The sequence below is a fragment of the Aptenodytes patagonicus genome, chromosome 15 (assembly GCF_965638725.1).
Source record: "Aptenodytes patagonicus chromosome 15, bAptPat1.pri.cur, whole genome shotgun sequence".
NCBI lineage: Eukaryota > Metazoa > Chordata > Aves > Sphenisciformes > Spheniscidae > Aptenodytes > Aptenodytes patagonicus.
Window position 1 is genome coordinate 15030039 of NC_134963.1, and position 23872 is coordinate 15053910.

At 44.3% G+C, this 23872-nt stretch overlaps 2 protein-coding genes across 2 annotated transcripts in view; one reads left to right on the top strand and one right to left on the bottom strand.

Annotated features, from left to right (window-relative positions):
* Nucleotides 1–235: 235 nt before the first annotated feature.
* HRK (harakiri, BCL2 interacting protein) lies at nt 236–499 on the bottom strand. Its single transcript, XM_076352832.1, has one exon. The coding sequence runs from the start codon at nt 497–499 to the stop codon at nt 236–238; it is 264 nt and encodes an 87-aa protein (XP_076208947.1).
* A 2166-nt stretch (nt 500–2665) lies between these two features.
* The window catches only part of FBXW8 (F-box and WD repeat domain containing 8), a 52722-nt gene continuing 31515 nt past the window's right edge, over nt 2666–23872 (top strand). The window contains exons 1-4 of the mRNA XM_076352624.1: nt 2666–2971; nt 5923–6027; nt 12824–12988; nt 13588–13676. Of these exons, the coding sequence (XP_076208739.1) occupies nt 2666–2971; nt 5923–6027; nt 12824–12988; nt 13588–13676 (665 nt within the window). The remainder of the gene's footprint in view (nt 2972–5922; nt 6028–12823; nt 12989–13587; nt 13677–23872) is intronic.

A 23872-nucleotide genomic window follows, 5' to 3' on the forward strand; every position in this document is an offset into this window, starting at 1 on the left:
ACACCGAGCCGCGGCGTACCGTGCTGTACCGACCCCTGCCCCGTCGTGCCGCACCGGGAGGTACCGTGCCCTGCCGCGCCGGGCCACGCAGTGCCGTCCCGTCCCGTCCCGAGCCCCGACGGCCGCCCAGCCGCCCCCGGCCCCGCCACCGCCTCGCCCCCTCCCCGGCCCCCGGCGCGGTGCAGACCTGTTGCGCGTCCCGCCTGCTCCCCGCTCCGGCCAGCGCCCTTCTCGCCTAGAGGCTCCTCCTGCGGATCAGCCAGGCCAGCGCGGCCGCGGGCGTGAGGGCGCACAGCAGGCACACCACGGCGGCCAGGCGGCGGCCGGCCGAGGGGCCGCGGCCCCGCGCCTTGCGCCGCGCCGCCCGCTGCTCCAGCTCATCGCCCAGGCGGCGCAGGCGGGCGGCGACCAGGCGGGCGGCGGCCGAGGGCCGGGCGGCGCGGCCGGGGCTGCAGGGGCAGGGCGCGGGGGGGCCGCCGTGCAGCGCGCAGGGGCACATGGCTGCGCCGCCGCTCGCCGCCGAGTGCCGCGGCGTGTGCGGGCGGGCGGGCGGGCGGGCCGGGGCGGCGGCGGGCGGGGGCCGGGGGGGTTACATCATCCCCCGCGGGGCGGCGCTCGGCCGCGGGGAGCGGGCGGGGGGGACGGGGACGGCGGGGAGCGGGGCGGCAGTTTGAGGTGGGGGGGGCGGCGTGGGGCTGGAGGGGTCCGTGGGGGAATTGAGGGGCGGTGGGGGGACTTGGGGGAATGGAGGGAACAGCGTTTGCGTGGTGGGACATTTTGCTATCTGGGATGGTGTGGGAGTTTGATGGGACAGCGCAGGGGTGGAGGGGCAGTGTGGGGGTGCAGGTGACAGTGCGGGGGTGCAGATGGCAGCGTGGGATGGAGGGACAGTGTGGGGGTGCAAGTGGCAGCGTGGGGATGGAGGGGACAGTGTGGGGATGGAGGGGGGCAGTGAGGGGATTACATAGAGCTGGAGGGGATTTCATCACCCAAAGCGTTACTGATTCTGATCACATCTCGGGTGGCCGAGGCAGGCATGCACAGCCCCCAGGCACTGACGCAGGGGGATGCGGAGCCCCCCCAGCCGTCAGTGCGCAGGAATAGGGCTGGGACCCCCCCGATGGGAGACTCAGCCCTGGGATGGCAGCGGGGGTTCCCTGCAGCTCCCTGTGGGCCAGGAATCACCCCAAACTGGCCCATTTCTTTTCCGCCTGGCAGGGAGGCTGCTGCAACCTCCTTAGCAGATCACCCTGGTATTGCAAAGGCATCTAAGGAGACCCTCCTGGGACTCGCCTTCCTCCCAACCCCTCTACCCTCCCTGGAGCAGCCCTGCATCCCGCTACAGGGGAAGCTCCTGCTCTGCAGCCCCTCTGTTTGCAGGGCTCACCGCAGTCAGCGTACACACCCCAGGGACATCCTCTTCCAAGTTGAAATGATTGTTTTGTAGGGAAAACAGATCTTTTGTGGGGTTTCTACACACAGGAATTCCTCCTCAAAGTGAGGTAGTTCAGGTTTTTCCTAGAATCCAAAATGCCTGTTCATGTTCATTAAGTTGGGTTTTGTAAACCGCACGGGCAGCAACAAGCTGCAAAGGAGAAAAACCAACAAGTGTCCGCTGAGGATGCTGAACGGCAGCAGCCAGAGGTGGACGCGAGGGTGGAGGTACATTGGCACAAGCTGCTGCCGAGAGCAAGGACCGCGCATATTAGCATGGTCACCAGTGCCCAGTGGGGACCAGCTGTTTGACTTAAAAGTGGACAAGTATCGCTTACCTGTTTTATTTTCCCGAGCGCTCCACAGAAGTTATGCTGAAGACTTGAATACTTGTGGCCTTTCCACTCCTCTGGGCAGCCGGACTGGCTGAAGCAACAGTAGCTCCGTGGCCGTGTTTCAGCGGTTGGGTTTAGCCATCGTTTGAAACGCAGCCTTTAAGCAACAAGGTGGGTTGATACTGAAGAGGCGCGGAGTGAACATCATCTCCTCCCCAAAGTACCACGAAAGCGGCAGCTCTCGGGCTGCGGCAGCTGCAGGAGGCGGGCGTGATTCGGGGCGCACTAAGGAGCGCAGCACATCTTCCCCAGGAGGTGTAATGGACATGGTGTGAGGCAGGACCACCCCTGCCCACAGGCTCCAGTTCAGACTTGGCCAACAAAATGGGTGGAAGAAATGGGCCGACCTGGGCCCGTCACCCGCTGGCGGAGCAACACCCCTCTGCGCCTCCCCCGTAGGCAATGGCCCACTCAGTGGTGTCTCTTCTGCTTTTCTGAGAGCGGCTCTTCACCCACACGGGTGGCCCTGGCAGGGAGGCAGCTGAGGGCTTCCCAGCAGGGCCCGGGCCCAGGGCATCACACAGGACACGGCCCTTGCTCAGCCGCCAGCAGCTTTCCAAGGCCGGGCCGTGGCCGTGGGACCAGCAGGCCCCTAGGCCTCCAGCCCCTCCCTAGGCCTCCAGCTCGCCCCTGGCGTGCTCGACGGGCGCGGGCAGCCCCAGCACTCGCAGCCACCTCGGGCCCACAAAATGGCGGCCGGCGGCCCCCGTCAGCCGGGCCGCGGCCCGCCCCGGCGGCAGTAGGAACCTTCGCGCGGCGGAACGCGCGGGCGCGGGGGGCGGTTTCCGGGAAGGGCCGGCGGGAGGCTGGGCCGGGCCGGGCCCGGCCCCGCCGCCATGGCCGAGGGTTCGGCGGAGCTGGAGCTGTTCCGCCGCCGCTGGCGGGAGGAGCTGGCGGGGGGCGCGAAGCGGCGGCGGCGGGAGGCGGCAGCGGAGCCCGCGGCGGATCCCGAGAGCCACCGCAGCGCGGAGCCGAGCGAGCCGGGCTACCTGGCGCTGGCCCGCGGCCTGCTGGACGGCGGCGCCCCGCCCGCCCTGGCCTGCCACAGCCCGTCGCCCGCCCGCCCCGCCGAGGAGCCCGCGGGGGACGGAGGCGACGGAGGCGGCGGCGACGACCTGCTGGGGCAGCTCATCCGGGACCTGGTAGGGCTGCGCGGACCCGGGGCTGCGCTCGGCTGGCGCCCCGCCTCTGGCGGCCCTGGCGCTTTGCCTCGGGGTAGAGCCCGGGGGCGAGGCGCGGAGGGGTCCGCGCGGGCGGGAGCTGCGGAGGTTTGTAGCTGGGGTCGCGGCGGGGCCGCCCTGGCGGGAGCAGAGAGCGGGGCCCGCCTGCGCCTCGCCGCTGGGGTGGGGTGAGAAGGGGGGATGCCGAGTTTTGGGTTCCTGTGAGCTTGTTTCTAACCTCGGCTGCTGGATCTGTTTTGTCTTGCAAGGTTTTAACGCTCCAGAATCCACTTTTCTTCCTCTGAGATGGTATTTTTTATCCTCTTAAAAAAGATTTTGTTGCTTATTCAGGCGATTTGATGCAGGTGCGGTAATTAAGGATATCCTGCCTTGTGACACAGCAGTGTAGTAACAAAACAAGTATTAATTCTTTAAATAAAGGAGTTAATTTGGAAATAGTTTTAAATACAGTTCTGAAGCAGATAAAAGTTATTTTGGTAAGTCCTCTAAATGCAATAGAGACTTTATTTACAGCGTAGAAAAACTAGGGGGGAAACCCATTTTCTTGCTTCTCGCTAACCTAACTATGACTAATTACTCTTTGCTTAAAAAAATTAAAAGGAACAGATTAAATTTCTGTCTGCAAGGCACAAATTAATCCATTTACAGAATTAGTGCTCCATTAGCACACAGGAGCCCAAATCTGTCTCAGAGGGGATGATGGTAGTATTTGAGTTTTGGATTCATTCCAGTAGACTTTTAGACAGGCTGGTGCTGACTTCACATTACCGCTCCGTTTGCAGCGCTGAGCGCTGTGCTAAAGACAAGCTGCGTGAATTTTTGGGATATAGGAAGGGAAGACCTGGATCTGTCTCTAATGTTAAGATTGCATTAGAATGGAATTAGTCTGAGCCGTTGCTTGTGCTTCCTCATGAGCTTGCACTTACAGTTTGACTATAAATACTCTTGTACGTTAGTTTAAAAAAAAAAAAAAATCAGTGTAGCTGTTTTTTCTTTCTTTTTTCCCCCCTTTTTTTTGAGAGCTGTCGGTCTTGACTGTTGTGTCTGTACCGGTCTTGTCTGCAGGCAGCCTGTCCTTCTGATGATATCTTTGGGTACATGCAGACAGACCAGGTTCTGCTGGTTGGATGTGAGTCAACTCCAATTTGGAAGCAATATATTCGTAGTGGTGCTGTGCCTGAGCTCGTAAGCCTAGAGCTAATAAGCCTTGCCGAATGGCTCATCTTATTTGTTTGGGCAGCGTGTTGCTCTAAAGTGGTTATGCGGCTCCTGGATCTGAGCTGGTTCGCATCTGGCCAGCTTGGGGTCTGTCTGCATGTGGCCACGGAGATGTGCTCTCCGAGTTCCTTTTGTATCTTTTTTTGCCGTCCCTTTTGGAAATAGATGCAGTTTAAATCACATGAAAGCAAACGAACTTCTTGCAAATCCGCAGCAGGGAGTGGAGCCGGTGGTCCTCATACAGACGGCATGGAGGGGGAAAGGAAAGGAAAAGGAGCTGTTTGTGCAGGAAAATTGTGGACAAGGAGGGAGGGGAGCAGGAAGGTTGGCCGCAGGTCTAGTTTAAGTAACTTTAGAGTAAGTGTGAGGTTCCGGTGTTTATAGACTGGTGCTGTCTTGCTGAAAAGGCCTAATGGGAACACTGCCCATCTTTGTGCTGTCTAAACACTTTTATCTCATGTGGAATACCATTTGCATTAAAAACTTCCACGCAGCCATATTATACAATGGTTTTCCCGTGTACCTGTACTTTAAATAAACCCAGCATTGCCTATTTTTGCTACTTCATTGGTACTGCAAAGGGTCCAGGTTTAAATGAGCACAGAGTAGTTGTAGAAGAGACCTACTAAGAAACAAAAGTGGTCGGGGCTAGAGAAGTGCTGTAAGAGGCAGGGGATGACCCTGATTTGGGGTCTGCCTGACCCTCTGATAGCAAACAATGGAGATAGGTTTCAGTGCAGGGATACTGAGCAGCTGATTTTGTGCATGGGGTTTGCTGGAGAGTGGTCAGATGTTCGGGAGCACCTGGGAAGGGGGTACAGAAACCAGGAAAAAACACTAGAGAGCAGAACTTCAGAATGGGTGGTAGAGAAATGGTCAGAATGGGCTGACTTTGTTCTCTCTACGTTATATAGTATAAAAAAATTGGAATCTCCAGGCACAAATGAGAGAGAGGACAAATCTTGGTGCAGTAACTTCAGGAAGAAGATTTAGTAATCGTGTAGTTAAAACAAACAAACAAACAAAAAAACCTTCTAGGAAAAACATACGTGCTGCATTTAGCTGTTAGATAAAAGTGATGGATTCTTTGGAAAAGTGATGGATTCTTTGGTTTTGAAATGTTTTTGTGATAATCAGTTGAAGCAGCAACTCTTTCAACACACTTTCTGTTAAAAAGAAATTGATGTTACTGATGAAAGACAAAACCAAACTGTAACGTATTCTCTGTTCAGTTTTACATCAAAATATTATTCCATCATCTGTGTTTGAAATCTTGTAAGTGAAATTAATAGTGGGCATATGTCTTCCAAGTGCTTACTTGTTTGGTCTTTTTGATGCTGAAACCTTAGAGAAACTTTTTTACTAGAACTTTTGTCTTGCCTTTCTGTGCCATCTGACTATAGATAAGCCTTACAGTTCTCCTCGATTTGCTTTTTAGCTCCACTTAGCCATGTAATATTCCTTACCTGATAGAACCCAGAGAGAACAAAGAGTAGCTCAGGTACCTTTGTGCCCGCGTGGTCTGTCTGATGTGCCGTTACAGGACGGAGGGGCAGAATTACTTCTGCCTTTTTTATGGAACTGTGATGGCACTGAGGATACAACGTCCTTTCTTCGTACCATGGTAACTTTTGCTACTATCTAGCTGTGCATTAAAGAAGCCTAACAAACTATTTTCTTTTTTTTCTTTTCAGAATGAAATAAATGAGGTTCCTTTCTTTGACATCCAGCTGCCTTATGAACTGGCATTGAAGATATTTCAGTACCTGGGCAAGACTGAATTGGGAAGGTGTGCTCAGGTAAGTGCTGCTGACGGTTTGCTTCTCTGATACCACATAAAATTGGCAGAAGTATTCAAGAAACAGTCGGGCACCTTGATGCAGGGAAGATGTGTGGTAGCCCTCGTAGCTCAGCTGACTGTGCTTTTACTTATTGGAAACACTTCCAAAGCTGAATATTGAAAAAGTAATAGTAAATGAGCTGGATTTATAGTTTGCAGTTGAGTAGAGTTAAATAAAACATTTGTGGCTTGGACATAAGTGAAGCCTTCAAATTTAAAATAAATGCTTGCAAAGATCTTTTGATTCAAGTGAATGTATTTAGAAACAAGTGAGTGTCTTGCTGCAGTGTTTAGAACTCAGCATTTTACAGCGCTAAGGGCATGGCAACAAAGCTGTTCCCCCCCACTTTTCAGCGTGTGACTTGAACCATAGAAATTGGAGTAGTAACTTTTTGTCTGTAGTGATTTCATGTGAAGCCAAATTCTTAAACAACACTGATTTCCCGCGTGTGTCGTCCCCCCGCCCCCAAGGGGTTTTATTTTTCTTTGGTGATGCTTTAAGATAATGCTTTCTCCAGTTGGTACTCAGACGTGGTCCATAATTTATGTGTAGTTGTAAACTGCCTGTCTCTTCAAGTAGCTTTACTGACTTACACACACACACACACACACACGCTTGACTGTACTTAGGACTGTTCAGCCCACACTATTGAGCCTCTTTATCTCCTTTCTTCACACATTGAATGATGAACCTCCTCTCTGAATGAGTCTCCAAAGCAAACTTAACTGGCAAGTGCTGATTACCCTGTGAGGCAGAGCAGAATATTGTGGATATTCATTGCCAGCTTCTCCCATGGCCACTACTTAGTGTTTCAGGCTGGTGTTCACTGAACCCTTACGTACAAAGCACATCTTGCAACTTCACAAAAATCCAACCAAAACCATTCTTTGTGTTACACTTGAACTATGCTGTGGACTGTTTGTCAGAGAGAGAAATGTTAACATGTAAAAATTGAAAAGTGACAGACAGGGTATAGCTTTGTTGTGGATGGTAAACTAAGACACAAGTATTATCCAAATGGCACATGAATTGAAATGAATTTGGGCTTTTAATGTTCAGTATGAGCAAGTCATGGTGTTAAATAGCTACAGGTGGTTGTTAGCAAATCTTTGACTTGCTAATGCCTTTTAGGAACAAGGACTGTTAGAAGAAAAATAATTCCTCTTGCAGGGCTTCTGTTGCAGAGGAAAAAAATTCTTCAGGTTTATTTTTTGGTGCTGTCCAGAAGACTGAAGCTTTCAGATATGCTCGAGTTTCTGTCATTTGAGGTAGAGATACACTATCAGTAAAGGCCGCATCCCATGAAATGGAACAGGATTGCATTTTTGAAGTGGATTACTTTAAGCTTATTCTTTCTCTGTCTTTTTTTTTTCCTTAGGCATGATCAGTTTACCTCCTGGCATAGTAAAAAGATTGGCTGATGAAGGGCCGCTCCTTTTCTGTGCGCTTGGGCTGCATGTGATTTCTCTCTCGCTCACTTTGGTTTTTAACTTGAACCTGTTCTCGTAAGATGTGTTTAACACTGAGAAAATTTTCCACATTTCTCATTCGCCTTCTAAGACCGAGTCAGTTGATCCTGTGTGGCAGCTGACAGGTAGCTGAGCAAATGCCCAGTGTTTTACAAGGCTTTCCGAATGAATTGAATATCCAATGCTTTTAGTGCAGAACTGGCTTCTTTTTCAGTGTTCAAATAAAAAGCAAAGCAATAAAAATGAATACCATTTTCATTTTTCTCTTGATGATTTTGGGTTTTTTTTGGGGGGGAAGCCCTCCTCTGTTAATGGAAAGCCCTGCTGCTTTACGGTGTTATCATAGAAAGGTTTTTTTATTAAGGCGCCTTGGGATTTTAGTGAAATTGGGCCAGTTAGTGGAATTGGCATCGTGAACTATGTGAGTGCCTTTGGAGAAAACCTGTTTGCTTAGTTCTTTATGCCAAATTGGTAACCGACTAACAGTAAAGTAGCCTGACTGCGGAGCCTCTTTGAGATTTAATCACACCACAGACTGCTCTGGAGAACTTTAATTTCACCCTGATATTTCCCCCTCCCCCTCTTCCCCACAGCTCTTCTTTGGTTTTTGGAATTAGTACTATAAAACACAAACTATCCGTATGGCACTTGAAATACGAAAGCCATGTGCAGCATGTAAATTAATGGTGTCATCAGTTCCTGAGCTCTGGTGGGTTCACAGTAGTTGTGCAATATTCAGTAGCATCCAGCAGACCAGTCCCTGTTGATAGCCCATGTTTATAATTCAAGGAGAGAGGTATCCAGGACTTAATGTGTCAGCAGAACAGTCCAGAGTAATGGCAAAATTTTCTCTCCGCTTTGTGCCAGCCCTATAAGCACCTTTTGATTCAGTTCTGACCATTGAAAGAAATATCTGTGCTATGAGCGACTCTCTTGTGACTTCTGTGATGAGCGGGTTTGAGAACAGTCAGTCCTTCCTCCTGGTCGTGGTGTAGAAGGAAAAGAAGAACAATCACTTGGGGCTCCATAAGTATGACAAATTGAAATGCATCTGAAGTTCTTGTGTTATTTGGGGCTGATACTGCAGATACCTGCAATTAACTTCACTCGTGGCCTGAGGACCTGGCCTTTAAACTGTCAGCTTTGTGATAAGGTGATGTGTCTCATCTATGAACTGCTCCGTATACTTACAGTTGTTACTGCTTTCTAGTAAATACCAGAGACTGCATAAATTGTGTTTTGTGGTGTGAAATAACTTTTCGACAGTATGTACTGAATTTTGGCAATGCGAAGGCAGTTTTATTTCTGAACGGCTCACTGGGAAATTGCCTTGAACTGTTAGCGTTTTCATCTGAGAGATGGTTTAGAAATGTTTACCAATGCAACAATTGTGTATGTATCTAGGACAAGGGAGACTGTTTCTAGGAATTTAAGAATGAATTGACTTGCATAAATCAAGAATTTCAGGTGCTTGTCTCTAGAGCTTCTGGAATTGTCAAACTGTTAGGCTTTTAGTGGTTATACATTTAAAAAAAGAAAATCTCATGTATTTTTTGAGCATACTTTTGCATCAAGGTTGTATATGGGTAAAAGTAATCATCCATCCTCCTCATAGTTTAGAGGGAGAGCAGAGAAACAGATGGGTAAGGATATCCTGGGCTCAGGATGAGACTTAAAATAACATTATGGCTGCGAATTGGTAAGATGAACAGCTTCCACCTGGTATGGCTTCCATCTGAATGGCTTTGGATTAAATACTATTTGGCGCTACGTATTGTACTAAATTGAAAGTCCAGATATTTCTAATTGAGGCCCCTGGCTTCAGCGAACGAACCTTGACTATGTCTGTGTGTGTCTAGGGAAGAAAATAAACCTAATGAAACAAAGACAGTTATCAGATGGAGAGGGATGAATAAACCTTCATTAGGATTTGAGCCAGTTGATTTAGATAGGATTAGAAGAAACTTAGGATTTGATGGAAGAGTTGGGGTTTTTTAGGTTTGGGTTTGGGTTTTTTTGGGGGGAGAATAAATCCCCCAAAGGCAAAACCAAATAGCAAAACCTATGTCAGCGAAAGCCTTTGAAGTCCTTCAGAACATTATTACTTGCTGAACTATAAGGTATAAAACTGTTCTTGTGTGGAGCTCAGGGGAAACCAAAGTTTCTTTGCTGAGAACAGTTGAGAACCGTAGTAAAAAGATAATAGGAACACTGAAGACAAAATTAAATTGGGGACTCTAAATCTATAAAGAACTCTGTAAGATGTTGTCATGGATCATTGTTGGAGTTTCTACGTAGCGTAGATTTGGAAATAATTATGTTCGTAGTTTAATGAGAGCTTTGCATGTCTGAGCTACTCTCCAACAAGCAGAATGTATGGGTGCGTATAAATAAAGCTGTAACGCTCTGGCTTTCGGGGCCTCACCTGAAACTCTAAGTCAAGCAGATCTAATAAAGCTGACTTCAAGCCAATGGCTGGTTTTAATGCGGCAGCTCACAGTGGTGCTGTAAAGTGAAATGCTTGAGACACTTTTATTAGAGATTTCTTGCAGCTGAGGCTCGCTCAGTGGGGCTTTTACAAGGGATTGTCATGCCAGTTTTGGTGCATTAAGAAGAGGCTGCGTTAGGGACCCTTTGGAAATTCATGCTTGTAAAGCAGCAGGATTCGATGTAATTTGATTAAAAAAAAAAAAATCATAAGAGGATAGGCTCTTTATTCCCCTTGAATGTTTACTCCTGAAAGTTGAAAAGGCAGTCTAAATTTTATGTATTCCTCCCCCCCCCTTTTTTTTTTTACTGTCTTTATAAAATGCTTTTAAGACCTTGAAACTAGAAAAGTCTGTGCAACATTGTCTATTTTGGCAAAGTCCAAAGGGGTGTGTGTGTGTTCTTTTTTTTTTTTTTTTTTATTTAAAAGCAAGGCAAAAGTTGGTGTAGTTTGGCTTTGTTTACTTCTGCTTGTGCGTTAGCCTGTCCCATCAATGTCAGCAGAAACGTGCTGCTGTTATGGGAGGGGGGCAGAGGTGCCGTTACTGTCGACCGGGCTCGGCCGGCATGCTCAACTCCCACGGAACAGCTGCTTTTTTTGTGTGTGTGTCAGCAAAAAGCTGGGTGGTTTTCTCTCTCTCTCTCTCTCTCTCTTTTTTTTTTTTTTAAGCAGTTATATATGGATTTATATCACTTTAAAATCAAATTGAGAGCAAATTCCCCTCTAAACTGTAATGGTTTGAAATTTGGATTGCTTTTTTTTTTGCTTTTGAACTTCCTGAGTGTGTCCCTATAGGGACAGGAGCGTTAAGCACTGCTTTTTTATTACAGGATGATGTATGATGCTAGAGAAGACTCGGTGCTGTTTCTGTCATTTGTAAGGCAGTTATGATTGCCCTATCCAGGTTGTTTTCTTTGTCTGATGATGGAAGAGGACTGTATGTCTGCTAGTTTGAATTGAGGTCTTTTGGTGAATAACCAGAATATTAGCTTTGCTGAACTTGGATATTCCTCTTTGAGAGCTGCTCTTGTATGTAGGTATCAAATCTTAAAAACATATGCAGGTTATTCAGTCCACCCCCCTTTTTTCTCTCATATTAAATATTTTTTTTTTTCCCCCCCCTTGGAAGAAACGGGTCATGAGAGACGTCTTGTGATGCAATTCTTGATTCCTAGTGGGATGTTGGTTTTTGAGAGTAGTGTATGTGTGTCTTTACAGCAAAACCAACAGGCAACACAACGTAAACAAGATGGCTAGAAGCTTCATCAAGTTTTCACGGGGAGATCTGTGCTGTTCACTGCAGAGCATACTGTCCCGCTGTTTGGGGACTATGTAGTATGCAAGGAGGTTTGGGACCATGTGCGTAAGATGTTTTTGCACTTACTGTGACCCAAGGAGACCCGTAAGACACAGGATCATGTTAATGGGTGCTTTCTGGACCTTAGCTGCTCTCTCCCTGCGATGTTGTGGGTGTTTTGGTTGGGCTGACTAGTCAGTCTTGGCCAGACCAAGGCACGCTCTTCCAAGTCATCACATGTAAAATTTTACAGAGCCCGTTACAAACTCGGAGATCGCTTGATTTATTTAAGGTGGGGGGTGTTGTTTTCCTAACCTCTCTGTAAGCCTCACTGCCCACTTTGTTGCTCCAACGGCTTGTGTTCTGCAGGGACTTCTTGCAAATCTGTACCAGCCAAAAGGATCTCATGCTTTCAGTATTCCTCATGCCACATAATTTTGTGAAGCTATACGTTGTATTTGAAAGCTGTGGTTTTAAGAAGTCTGAAGCAAGGTGCGCATGATAATGATAAAATACAAAGGAGATTAATCGTATAAAATAGAGAACAAGTAATAGTTCGTCTTTCTCCCCACTGTGCCATGTTGTATCTGTGTGTAAACGTGGAACGAATGGCAAGTAAACACGAAGATGCGGTCCTGTGAGAGTTTGTGTCAATGGGAGACCTAGATTCTTGATGTAACCTTGGGACTGAAACAGACATTAGATGCTTAATTGTAAGTTGCTAAAAATGATGTCAGTCTGAGAAGGGTTTTTTTTAATCTTTTGGAAACAGCGTACAATTGATTGCTGCTTTCACCAGTAGCAGTTTTCATTGGTTACATCTGGGTTTTTTTTAAATTAAGAATTACAGAGAACAAATGCTACTTACGTTGACTCTTACCTCTTGAATCTTTAATTCTGAGCCCACAATTGATTATGATGAAGCTGTTCTCTCTGAAATGGACAGCAACTTGAGGCTGCTTGAAAAACTTAATAATTCATTCCTGTTTATGCATACTGTAATACAATAGGTTATAAATCACTAATGTCATACACCTAATCAGGCATTGTCAGTGGGACTTTAGAGATATGGTGGTGTGATCTGAGAGGTTTTTCTTAGCTACAAATATGAAAATAAATTCATATTTTTGCTCTAAACTTACAACGCTGTCTTAATTGTTTTTGTGCTTCTTTTTCCTTCAAAATTTTCTAATACACTGACATTTCAGGTTGGCAGTGTGGCCACTAAATGTGGTATCCGTGTTGCATGGAGTTTTAGTGGAGTAGAAACTCAGTTATTTTCAAAAGAATCCACAGAAAACAAACATTTTCTTAAAGGTTGTGGGTTTTTCTTCCATACTGTCAGTAGTACATTTGTTTAGATAAGAATTTAGTCTCAGTGCAGGCCTATATTGTTTTATACGTGTATATTTCAGATGTTATTTAAATAACTTTATATGAAATCTAATTTTTACTTATAACTTTATACTATATATATATAAAAAAAAATTTGATTTCTAGGTCAGCAGGACATGGAAAGTACTTGCAGAAGATGAAGTGTTGTGGTACCGGTTGTGCCAACAGGAAGGATATCTATTAGATACAAGCATCTCTGATCATTCCTGCTGGAAGCTCGCCCTCAAGGACTGCCGTGCCAGAGAGCGCACTTTGAAAACCAACTGGAAGGTAAAAGGGAATTTCTTTAATGGGATCCAGATGCTGTAGAAAAATGGGAACCTGGTTCAAGCAAGTGGTAGTGAAAAGTTGGGTCTTTTGTGTTGCAGCTTCTTTTTGCCAGTTAAAAGGGGAAAGCTGCTGAAGGATTTATGAGACTTAGCCCTAGCTGTAATACCTTTTATTCCAATGACCGATTACTTTTGGGAGTGAGTCCTTGTGCTTGCTGTGCTACTCCGTTGACTTTGGTGAGAGAGGGATGTTTATACTTCAACCATCCCTTGATAGTGAGAATCAGCCTTTAAGGTGAAGGCTCCTTCCCCTGCTCATTACCTGTCCTGGCTAAAAGAAAGCTACCTTGTTGTTGTTGTGATAGTCGTTTCTCTACCTAAATATTATGAATGATAATGAAGAGTGATAACTTTCTTCTCCTTCATTTCTGTCTGTAAAAATTCCAGGAGGCAAGCATAAAATAGATGGGTCTTCTCTCTCAGCCGCACTGCGACTTGTCACTAGCAATAGCAAAGCTCGGAGTTTTCCACAAAGCAGCAAATTAACTTGGTCGACGAATGTATTGCAATCCCAACACCATGTCTTGTCTTTCTGTGCAGAACCGCATCGGTGCTGTGAGCCAGCTGCGATACGAGCTGGGAAAAATTCTTTGTGATGTACATTCTTGCGATGGAGTTGTTATTGCTGGGTGAGTATGAGGTTGTGTAACGCTCATTTAATCTTCACTGTTCGAATTCTCATGTACTGCTTTTTAACAAATTCAAAAGAAGCATCTGTTTGAGGCGACAAGAATGAATTTTTCTGACTGCAGTTCCTTTGTGAGTGAGGTAGATTGTCCTTAAAGTGACTGATAATGATGGTTATCTACGAGTCATTTCAGCAGTGCAATTTTTTATTATACTGTTCAAAAAGCTATCTCACGTGCATATGGTCCCTGTAAAGACACTAGTACTTTCTGATGAACTGTATCTATTGTTTAGCTGTGGAAGCACTCAGAATGTAATAAATATTGTACACATCTACTGAAAAATGCTCTTTTTATTATTATTTTTTTTTCCATAAAAATCTGTTAGTCACAAGGATATTTTTGTGTGCTGTGGCAAGATAACTTCAGAAGGACTGTTACTTTTTTCCATTGTTTTTTAAAAGAAAATCTGGGGGGAAAAAACCCACCACCCAGAGAAACTCAAACTTCTCTTTTCCTAATGTAAAGCTTTGTCGGGACCCTGATTTAATGTTAGCTATTCATTTGGGTTACACTCTTAAATACAATTTTGACAACCTCCCAAACTCTTGGAAGAGGTTACCATGACTGCCAGTTCCAAAAGGGACTGCAAAGGGAGTAGATGTAAGGCTTTACTATATTCTGCTTGAATTTTACAGGTTCAGTAATTAGTAGCCCTCCAGAAGAAGTCACATGAATAAATAAAAATTATGTCATCCTGGGGGCAGTCAGAGGACATTATCCTTAACATACCAGAGTTCCATGTTTTATGGTAGCACTTCACGTTAATGGTATGGTTATGCATTGTGAGATTAGAGAAAGCTATTTATAAAAAAAAAAAACCCAACCCTATAAAATTCACTCATTGGTTGTAAGAAAGGTGCCTTGAAATACATTGCATGTAGATAACTCCTATGTACGTTGAAATGCGTTTGAATGCTGTTGGACAACTGAGAGCAGAAATCTAATCCAGCAGACGGCAGGAGTGAAAGGGGAATTTTAATCTTTGATGGGTTTGTTGGTTTGTTTTTGGTTTTTTTACTAGATGCTCTACCACTTGTTTTGCTTCTGCATTTGGTGGTCTCCCTTTCTATTCTCTCTGCCATCCCATTCATTGACTTGCTTCTCTTTCTCCGCTTTTCACGCGATGTTTTTGCTGCTGTAATTGGTTGTGTTGTAGCAATGAAAATGCTTCTGCTGAAGAGCTGTGTACCTCTAGAGGGGCAGTGCCACACAGCGGTTAACCTCAACAGTGGCCGTGGGAAGAGGCTTGAAGAATATGTGTGGCTGGAGTACCGCAGATCTTAACGTTGACTCGTGCCTGATGTTGAGACTTCCTCGGGCCACCGATAAGACACCGCAGCTCCCAGCCTGCTGTGGTCTGCAGCTGGCATCCAGCTCTGCGGATAGCAACCTGACTTCTTTTGTGCCCTTGAGCTTGGGCAGTGTGTTTCCTGGCCTTGGCTAGGGATCTGCACTACTGTATCTGTTCCACTGTATCTAATGAAACCTCCTGTACTTTTTTGGGAGCCAGAAACCCCAGTTGTCTCCACGCTGCTGCCAAAACCTCTAGCTCTTCTTTTTCTTCATTTTCTCCGTTGTGTTTATATCCAAACATGCAGTGTATAGAAGGTAGGCGGAATAAATTTAATTTCTAAAGAATTAATGAACAAAGGAGATTAATCCCGTATATTAAACTCAAATAGTCCATATTTTAGCTTGATGTATTACGGAAGTTGGGTTTATGCAGTTTCACGCTGTCTTTTCATATTGGTTCCTCAGTTCCTCCAATATCTCGATTCCTTTGGTGAGTTTGCCTCAATTGGCATGGTGAAGGCAGGTGGTGCTCTTAAAGAATTTAGGTTCCTGTAAGGTTCATGGTAATAGGTGAGCAGGTAAGAGACCACTGAGGGAAAAGCTGCACGTGCACATCCACTAGGAAAAGTGATGTTACGGGTTTCACTCAAACTACTTGTCAGTAATTTCCCTTCACTAAGAAAACAAATTTTAGTAATGAAGTATCTTTTTATGAAGCTGTGAGCATACGTTTGATAAAACAACATGGGGAAATCGGGCTTTACCTGGTTAGTAAATGAAATGTTTACAATATTAGAACACAAAAATTATATTACTTCTTTTGTTGTTTACTACTTGCCCTTCACTCTGGTTTGGTAGCTTGAGCTCTCTGAAAGCATCTCTTAAATTGCCGCAAGCAGAAAACTGTTCTGTGAATCTTCTTACCCGAAAGAAGATGAATTTGTTGTTCTGCCAGTGATGATCAAAGTCTGCAAGACAGTAGCACACTGTCACAGCCCCCCAGTAATATCTCATGGTATGTCATGGTAAATATTAAACAAGACAGACTTAAAGTTATAACTAAAACTTCCAAGGACATTAGGAGATTGTGCAGGGAAAGACTTTGTTCATTATATGCATTTGAAAAGTATTTAGGATAGGTAGATTGAGGAATTTGTTGGGTTTGTTTTTTGGGGTTTTTTTTGTTTTGTTTTTTTTAAATCTGAACATAACCCTCCCTTTTCTTTCCCAGCTTATAGTATTGTACTTAATGGCATTGTGCTTTCAAATTTGTCATAAAAGTGTAATGAATCTGGTGATCAATAGCTAGCTGTTGCGTTCTTTCAGTACTGAAGAAGTAATTTAATAGCTGAGGTTAACAGAAGTCAATTTTCTTCTCAGTATAAATATCAATTATCTGTTACATTTAATGATTATATCTCCAGTTTCGCAAACACTTATGTGCTTAGCTTTACATGTGAATAATCATAGATTACAGCTAGACTTGCCGTGTACATAAAGCTCAACAGATGTGTGACTCTGCAAGACTTGAGAAGTTGGTGATGATCTTAAAGCTAATTTTGCTGTGGCATTTCCTGGGGTTTTCTAAGCAGTGGCTTGTGGCATTATTTACCTTTCTTCTGTAGTCAGGTTGCTGCACTGGAGAAAAATAGGGCCACTCAGTTTTTAGCAGGTTTTTTGATGTCTGACTTTGGGGAGCAGCTGCAACGCTCTGGCTCGGCTCGGTCAGGCCAGCCAGGCATTACGCTCCGTCTTTATAGCTGGAAACTGCGGCAGTGTATAGCAGCTGCTCCCTGGTTTCAGGAGGTTCAACTCAGGTTCTTGGGAGATCAGAGAATGGTTATAAAAATTAAAAAAGGGGTGGAGAGAGAGGTTCTCCAGCAGAAATGCTGGAGCTGTTGTGTATTTGGGGTCTTGGAGCAAGCCCGGGAAAAATCTTACTTGATTTGAACCTGTGCTGTGATAGACCTGATCTAGCGTGCTTCCTTATACTGCTTCAAACTCTGCTGGAAAGTGGAATAACTTTTATTTTAGTTGCTGTAGAGCTTTTTTTTTAATTTTTCTGAAAAGGAATTTGTACAGGTTGTGGGCAGAGTGACTTAAACAGCAGCTACAAGTATAATACATAGAGGCATAGTTTGCCTGAACTGGTTCAGGAGCAGATCTCTTTGTTAACTTCGTGTAAGGAAGCAAAGATAAACTACACAGGGTTAGCTCTCCCTTAGAGAAATAGCACATGAAACAGGTACATCCTCTATTTTCTCCACGCTGCTGCCAAAGCTCAAGCCAGAAGATGGCAGAATATCAAGGATTGATTAAGTGCAACCTGAGCTGTGAGTTGAAGGTGGCTGCTAGCAGCTCCTCTTTCTCCGAGCGCCTTGCATTTACGGGCTGACATCAGATAATTCAATCTGGCCTGCATGCAGAGCATCTTGTGTTTATCATTAAAATTTCATCCCAGCGGTTACGATGCTTGTTTTTTGGGTCAGACCTTGAATCCCTTTTCATTTGAGACAGCGGTGTTTGTGGTTACCTCACTCCCAATCAATGTTGTATTCACCAGCCTTTCTACAGTTACATGTCTGGAAGGATCTTCATTAAAGGGGTGTTGTCCTCCCTCCTCTCCATATTCAATTCAAATGTAGTTTCTTCTTTAAGTCAGAGTTTACTTCAAGCGATTATACGTCTGCTCGCTTGGCTTTTATAAATTACTACTGATGATTAGGTTCACTGTACCTAATACAGTTGTATGTTTGGTTTTAATACAGAATGCCTGGATTTCTTCACCTTCTGTTAATAAAATCTTAAACAAATATCTCTCTCCCTCCCATTTTTTTTTTTAAGCAAGCGCATGCTCAGACAGTAAAGTTGGTACTACTTCTTTCTTGGCAGTGTTGACAGCCACACTGATGGGCATTTGTAGTCGGAGGTTAGGTCCTGCTGGAGATACCGATCTCGGAGCACGCATCTGGTCCTTGTTTGAACTGTGTTGTCATTACACAGTGGATCCTGTGGTGTAACATGTCTGTAACATGTTGTGAGACTGTTCTGCTGTCTGACCGGCTCTGTGTGAAATACTTAACGTGTGGCTGTCCTTGAAACTGTGCGGTGAACTTGCCTTGTGTTGGTGGTGATCATCTCACCTCACAACTCGCCCCGTAAAACCACACCAAGTCTGCTGTGAGTCAGGGTGATCTTTTATTGTCCATTGTGTTAACTTTTTTATGCTTGTGGAAAGGGCACTGTGGCTTTACTGCTGCTGTTTGTAGCTCTGAAAGCTTCCCAAATGAAAATAAACAAGAGCTCCAGAGTCAGGCCACCCTTCCAAAGACCCAGAAATATAAAGGTATCTGACGCTTTTTCCTTCTTCAGTTTTCTTTGACTGAAGGAGGAGTGGTAGACTGTTAGTTAAGAGCTTGCATAAGTGGAGGTTTAAGGGCATGCCTCTGCTGTGCCACGGAGACCAGTCTAGCAGATGCTGCGTGGAGTCCTGCACCCCTTACAGGCTCGGCTGGGAATCAGCCCTTGGTTCTTCTCTTTACATTTTAACTTCAGAGGTTTTCCTCCTTCCCTCAGTAAGTACTGTCTTCTTTCCTAGAGATCTTATTTTCTTGAGTTAGGGCTAGTGAGATTCATATGCTCTGAGTGCCTCAATAAATTTGCAGATTAACACTTCCCTTTCAGGGTGGAGCATACCTGGCACAGATGGTATTTCTCCAAGTGATGCTTGATAAAGGCAATGAGAAGCAAAAGAAGAACTTTCTAAATATCCTGTGTGGTCAGAGGAATCATCTGTTTTAGAGGTAGTGATACGTTTTGATTCTCTCATACTGAGAAACTAAATGCACGGAAATAATTTTCATACAGTTGTCTTCATTCTGAAGGAGTCTTACGGGAGTTACAGTTTAAACACTGCAGCACTTTCAAACAATTTGGGCCTTTCAGTTTAAGTCATTGTGAGCAACATACAGACATATAAGTAGCTGCTACTATATGGTAGATTTCTTTGTTCTCTACGATCACCTCCCACTCTGCTTTCCTCATGCTCAAAGGTGACCTGCAAATGACTTTTTAAAAAAATGGGCTTGCCACTCTTTTTAGCTTCATAATGATGTGTGAAACTAGCCCGAAAGGCTTGAAAACACTTTTCTGCACTTCTTAAAACTTCATGTCAACTCTCATCTAATTTCGGGTTTTTTGCTATAGGGCTTGTGGACTATTCTCAAGGTATTTATTATTAGCTCTTGCATCTTAATTCAGTGTGCAGACCTGAGGAAACCAAAATATTAATTAGTAATGAAAATGAATAAAAGTTAACAAACCGAAGTCTGAAACAGCCTGAATAAACCCCTGCCTTATTTAATTGCTTAAATTTCACTTGTATAATGGCACAACTTTGATAGGTTTCTCCCTCCCCTCCCAGTGACTGAGAGCCTGGATGTAAAACAAAGCAGTAAGGCAGAAGGTAAAAATACTTGCCTTTTTCCTTCAACCTTCCCCAAACCCTTTGTGTTCTCTTCACTCATTCTCATCATTAAGAAGTAATAAGTGTCAGACCTTATTTTTTTTCTAGTGAGTCACCTTTAGGAGGGTTGAAAACAGGATGACATCATGAGTTCAGAGGGGTCGGATGACAAACTACGGGAGTTAGGTAAGGTTGTGTTAAGTGACAAACACGTTGGCTTCTCTGTCATCTTGTGAAAAAGAGCCTTTCAGGTGAAACCAATAGTAGAAGCTTGATACTGACTCTTTGTGAAAGCTGCTTTCCAGCCTGCCTGACCATTAAGCTATTGGTTTACCTGTAGGTTTTGCTGGATGCAGAGGAACACGTTCCTGCAGTGAGATGTGCAGTGTGCGTAGTGATGCTCAGTATTCTGAAGTCATGGTAGTTAATTTTGAGCTTGTAAAGCCTGGTTTTCTACTGAGGCCAGACAAACCCATCCTTTTTCTAGTAAACTTCTTGAACATTTCATTTTTACTGTTTTCACAACCTCCCAGCCTCTGGGCTGTTTCCATCAGTGCCTAGAGTTCAGGTGATACTTTTCCCCTCTGCTGTTTGCAGTGTGTTGCAGTTTGTGTTCCTTCCAACATGTAAACATATCGATTGACATCATTTTCAAATGGTGTTTTCTCACCTGTATCTGAAACTGGAGCCATTGTTTTATTTGTTGCATCTCGTGTTTGTCCTTCGTGAAATAATAGGGCTGATGGACCAGATCCTTCCCAAATTGCATCATGATTCCTCTTGAATTCTCTTGAAAAAGATAATATTTTTTTCTCCTGCCATGTTAGTAGCCTTAGGCAGTACCCACAGTAATATGTTTCCTTGGTCAGAGCAGCTGGTTTAATTAATCGACCTGGGCTGATGCAAACCACTGGAACATTGATGTAAATGATGGGAGATTCTTGGCCTTAAAAAAGGAATTACTAGAGGCAGTTTGGCTTTCTCTAACTTCTACTTTTGTAAGTGTTCATTAAAATGTTTTGCCTACCATATAACCCTTTGGCTTGTTTCTGTTCCCTTGGTATGACATTTGCATGCACTTAAAATTAATAAGAAAGTGAGGCACGCAGAAATACTTAGGATCGCGAAATGTTAATTGTTACAGATAACAATGGTAAGCTGCAGAAGAACTGCATGCTATCTCCAGCAGCTTAACCCGCTTTCTAGAGCTACAATTTCCTAAATGAAGCCTTAAGAATGAAGGTATAAGCTTTCCGCAGCTCAGTTTCTGTGAGTGTGGTCCATAGATGGACGTGGGTCGATGAATTGGAAAGTCAAGTTCCTGGCAGAAGAATTTGGGAACTGACTGTAGGGATGTTCAGAATGTATTTCCTACATGTTAAAGTGGTTCCAGATCTGTTTTGGTACAAGTTAGTCACTTTTTTTAATAGCTGCACTCATATATCAAGCAACCCAAAATAATGTTTGGATGGTATCAGGGACATTACTTTTCTACTTCACATTCTTCTGTCAGTGTTAGGATCGTTTCAAATGCTGGTTTTGGTTTACCCCCATCTGTTTTTTTCTTGTATCTGATGGTGTAGCTTTCTGCCATGCTATGTAATAGCAGAAAATTTTCTCTTTTCTGTTCCATTTGTGTTTCTTTTTTTTGTCATTGTGTTCTATTTATATTCCTTTCTGCCAAGTAAAGTAGTTCTTTACTCCATCATTGCTACTAGACTGTTTTTTCCCATTTCCTTCGCTTAAGGAATCCCTTAGCCAAGCTACGTGTCGGTTATATATGTAGTGGCAAAATCAATGTCTCTAAATAACTGTAAATGAGAACACAGGAAGGCTTGGGAACCTTTACCTCTTTCATCCAGCCTTCCTCTGTGAGGCATCTAACACTGTGGTAAATGTATCTAAGCTCTCCGTTATCCCTCACTTAAGAGAAAAGTTGGGGGTCTTCACGTTGAGTATAAAGACGGTAATAGAATCCATTGAATTTCAGTGTTGTGTGTTGCAATTGAGGTATCTTCCAACTTGCGGTGGTTTTGATGAAGAGGTTTTTTGAAGCTGAACGTTATGAATTACCACTGTCTTACTTGAGCCTTATAGAGAAGATGAAGCTTAGAAGCAACGTGAACCAACTTACAAAGGCATTTGGACTTGGGTTTGCATGTTTAATTGGACCTCATTCTTAAGCCTACTGAGGGGGTCTCTGTCTAGATATCTTAATTAACCACATGAAGGACTGGTTAGTTGCTTTTGGTGGAATAAGGATGAAAGGTCTGAGATGCCTGTTGCAGCAAGACAATGCAAAATACTCATTATTTTACTTGCTTATCAACAGGCATCCATTTAAACAGAGCTATAGCTAGAGATTGTTGCTTGAGCAAAATTCCTACTGACTTCAATAAAATGCATTGACATTGTAAGGACTTCATAATAAGATCTTTTGAGTATTAACAGATGGTCACTGACTGCCTGAAACAAAGTTGTTGGGGTTTTTTTGTTTTGTTGATCACCACAGGTATCTGGAAACTGAACAGACTTTGCCTTCTGGAAATCAAACCTGACCGTGAAACAAAGGTTTTTCTTTCTCCTTCCTTTTTATTTTCTTGCTACAAATTCTTTAGGGGAAAATACGGAAAATGTAAACTGATTTCTGAAGCGTCTTATCAAAAGTCTTTGGTGTTCAGACCAACTTAGTGTAGTAAGACTTGCCCTGGAGTGGTGCACTTGAGGCAGCCTACCAAATGGACTGACACCAGCATCCTGTTTCAACAGAAACCCAGCGACAGTCTAGTTGACCTGCTTGTTTGAAGTGAAATTCTGCAGTGCCAGCAGTAAGCAAGCCATGAAGGAAAGCAGTTTGTCTTTGCTGCTGCCATGGACTGAATGGGTAGAGTCTCAACTGTTTTGAAAATGTTCCTGTTGACAGTTTTTCTTTTGTGTATTTGTCAGTTTATATATTAGTTGCAGTTGTACTTTGCACAAACACTAATTAGACAGCCATCAACACTCAGGGCCAAAGGCTTACTAACAATGCAACTGTGATAGCAGTGTCTTAATTGGTTGAGTATAATTGTCATTAGGCAACGATAAAGACATCTGGGGCTCTGGAGAGAGATCAGCCTCCCCCTCCTCCTCTTCCCCAAATTTGTTCTGGCTATTGCTATCCAACACAGTTGAGCTTTTTCAGATGAGATTCTGTGTTTTGACCAGTTTCCTGATGTTTTTCTCCTTATGAAATCATCTGCCTCTTCAGCACCACTTCATTAGAGCGGTGCCCAGCCTCCATCTCTGCTTCCTCCCACATGTGCTCTGCACTTCACCACCTGCTTCCCAGCCATCGTGGGACATCAGCAGCTTTTAAGCACCAGCTCCTTATCCTTCAGTCTTCTGCTTTCACTCATGTGAGAGGGCACGAGGAAATTGTTCATCTCCTTATGACATTACTGCCGATAAAAAGTAGTTGAAATGCTTTTGATTAGCGAGTAGGTATTTTTATTATAGTATGTTTGTAGATACCGTATGAATTTAATTTTTTTCAGTTTCTGTATACCATATGCATTCCACCTATTGTTGCTCCATTTCAGCAAGTTTTTTATGCGTATCTGTAAAGCTTAAGCTGAATTTGCAGGCTAATTTTTACAGAGGTATACATATCTGTCCAGAATTACAGAACTGGCTTGTCAGGGAGAAGCGTAGTTAGAAAAATACAGCTCTTGTCTTTCTCCTGCTGCTACTTCTCATGTGTATGCACTGAAATGTTCAGAAGAACAAGAGCAAAGTGAAATGTAAGTCCATCAAAGAAGCTGAGTTACCTTGGTGGAGAGTCTCTGTTGAACACTAAGAGAAGGATGACTGTGTCTGGTGAACAGGGAGGGAAGCACGCAGACCCAGAGCTGAAAGCCAGGCACTGGATGAAACACCTTGGAAGGCATCAGGGCAGGGGCTGGCTGGAGAGGGGGAAACTTGGGGTTGTAAGCGACAGTCTTTTTGTTGTTGTTCACTCTTGTGCTTGGGACAGCAAGACTTTGAACAGCCTTTCTAAATAAAGTAAATCAGGTATGGTCTCTAATGTGTTGGGTTTTTTTTCTTTGAACTTGAGAACTCAGAATTTGTAGGTTTGGGGCTTTTTTTTTTTCTCTTTGCGCAAGTGGCTTATATTAGATGTTGGAGTATTTACCTGACACTGCAATAATCATCTCATTACACCCACCAGGGGAAAAAAGCAGCAGCTGAATGCTGTTGGTATTATAGCAAACAGAATGTATTAGTTGTTATATTAAACAGAAAGGTTTTTGTTTGTTGGGTGGGGTTTTTTTTTTTCACTCCAGCAGAAGCTATGTGGGCCTTTCGTAGCCATCTTGATAGAAGAATCAGTAACTGA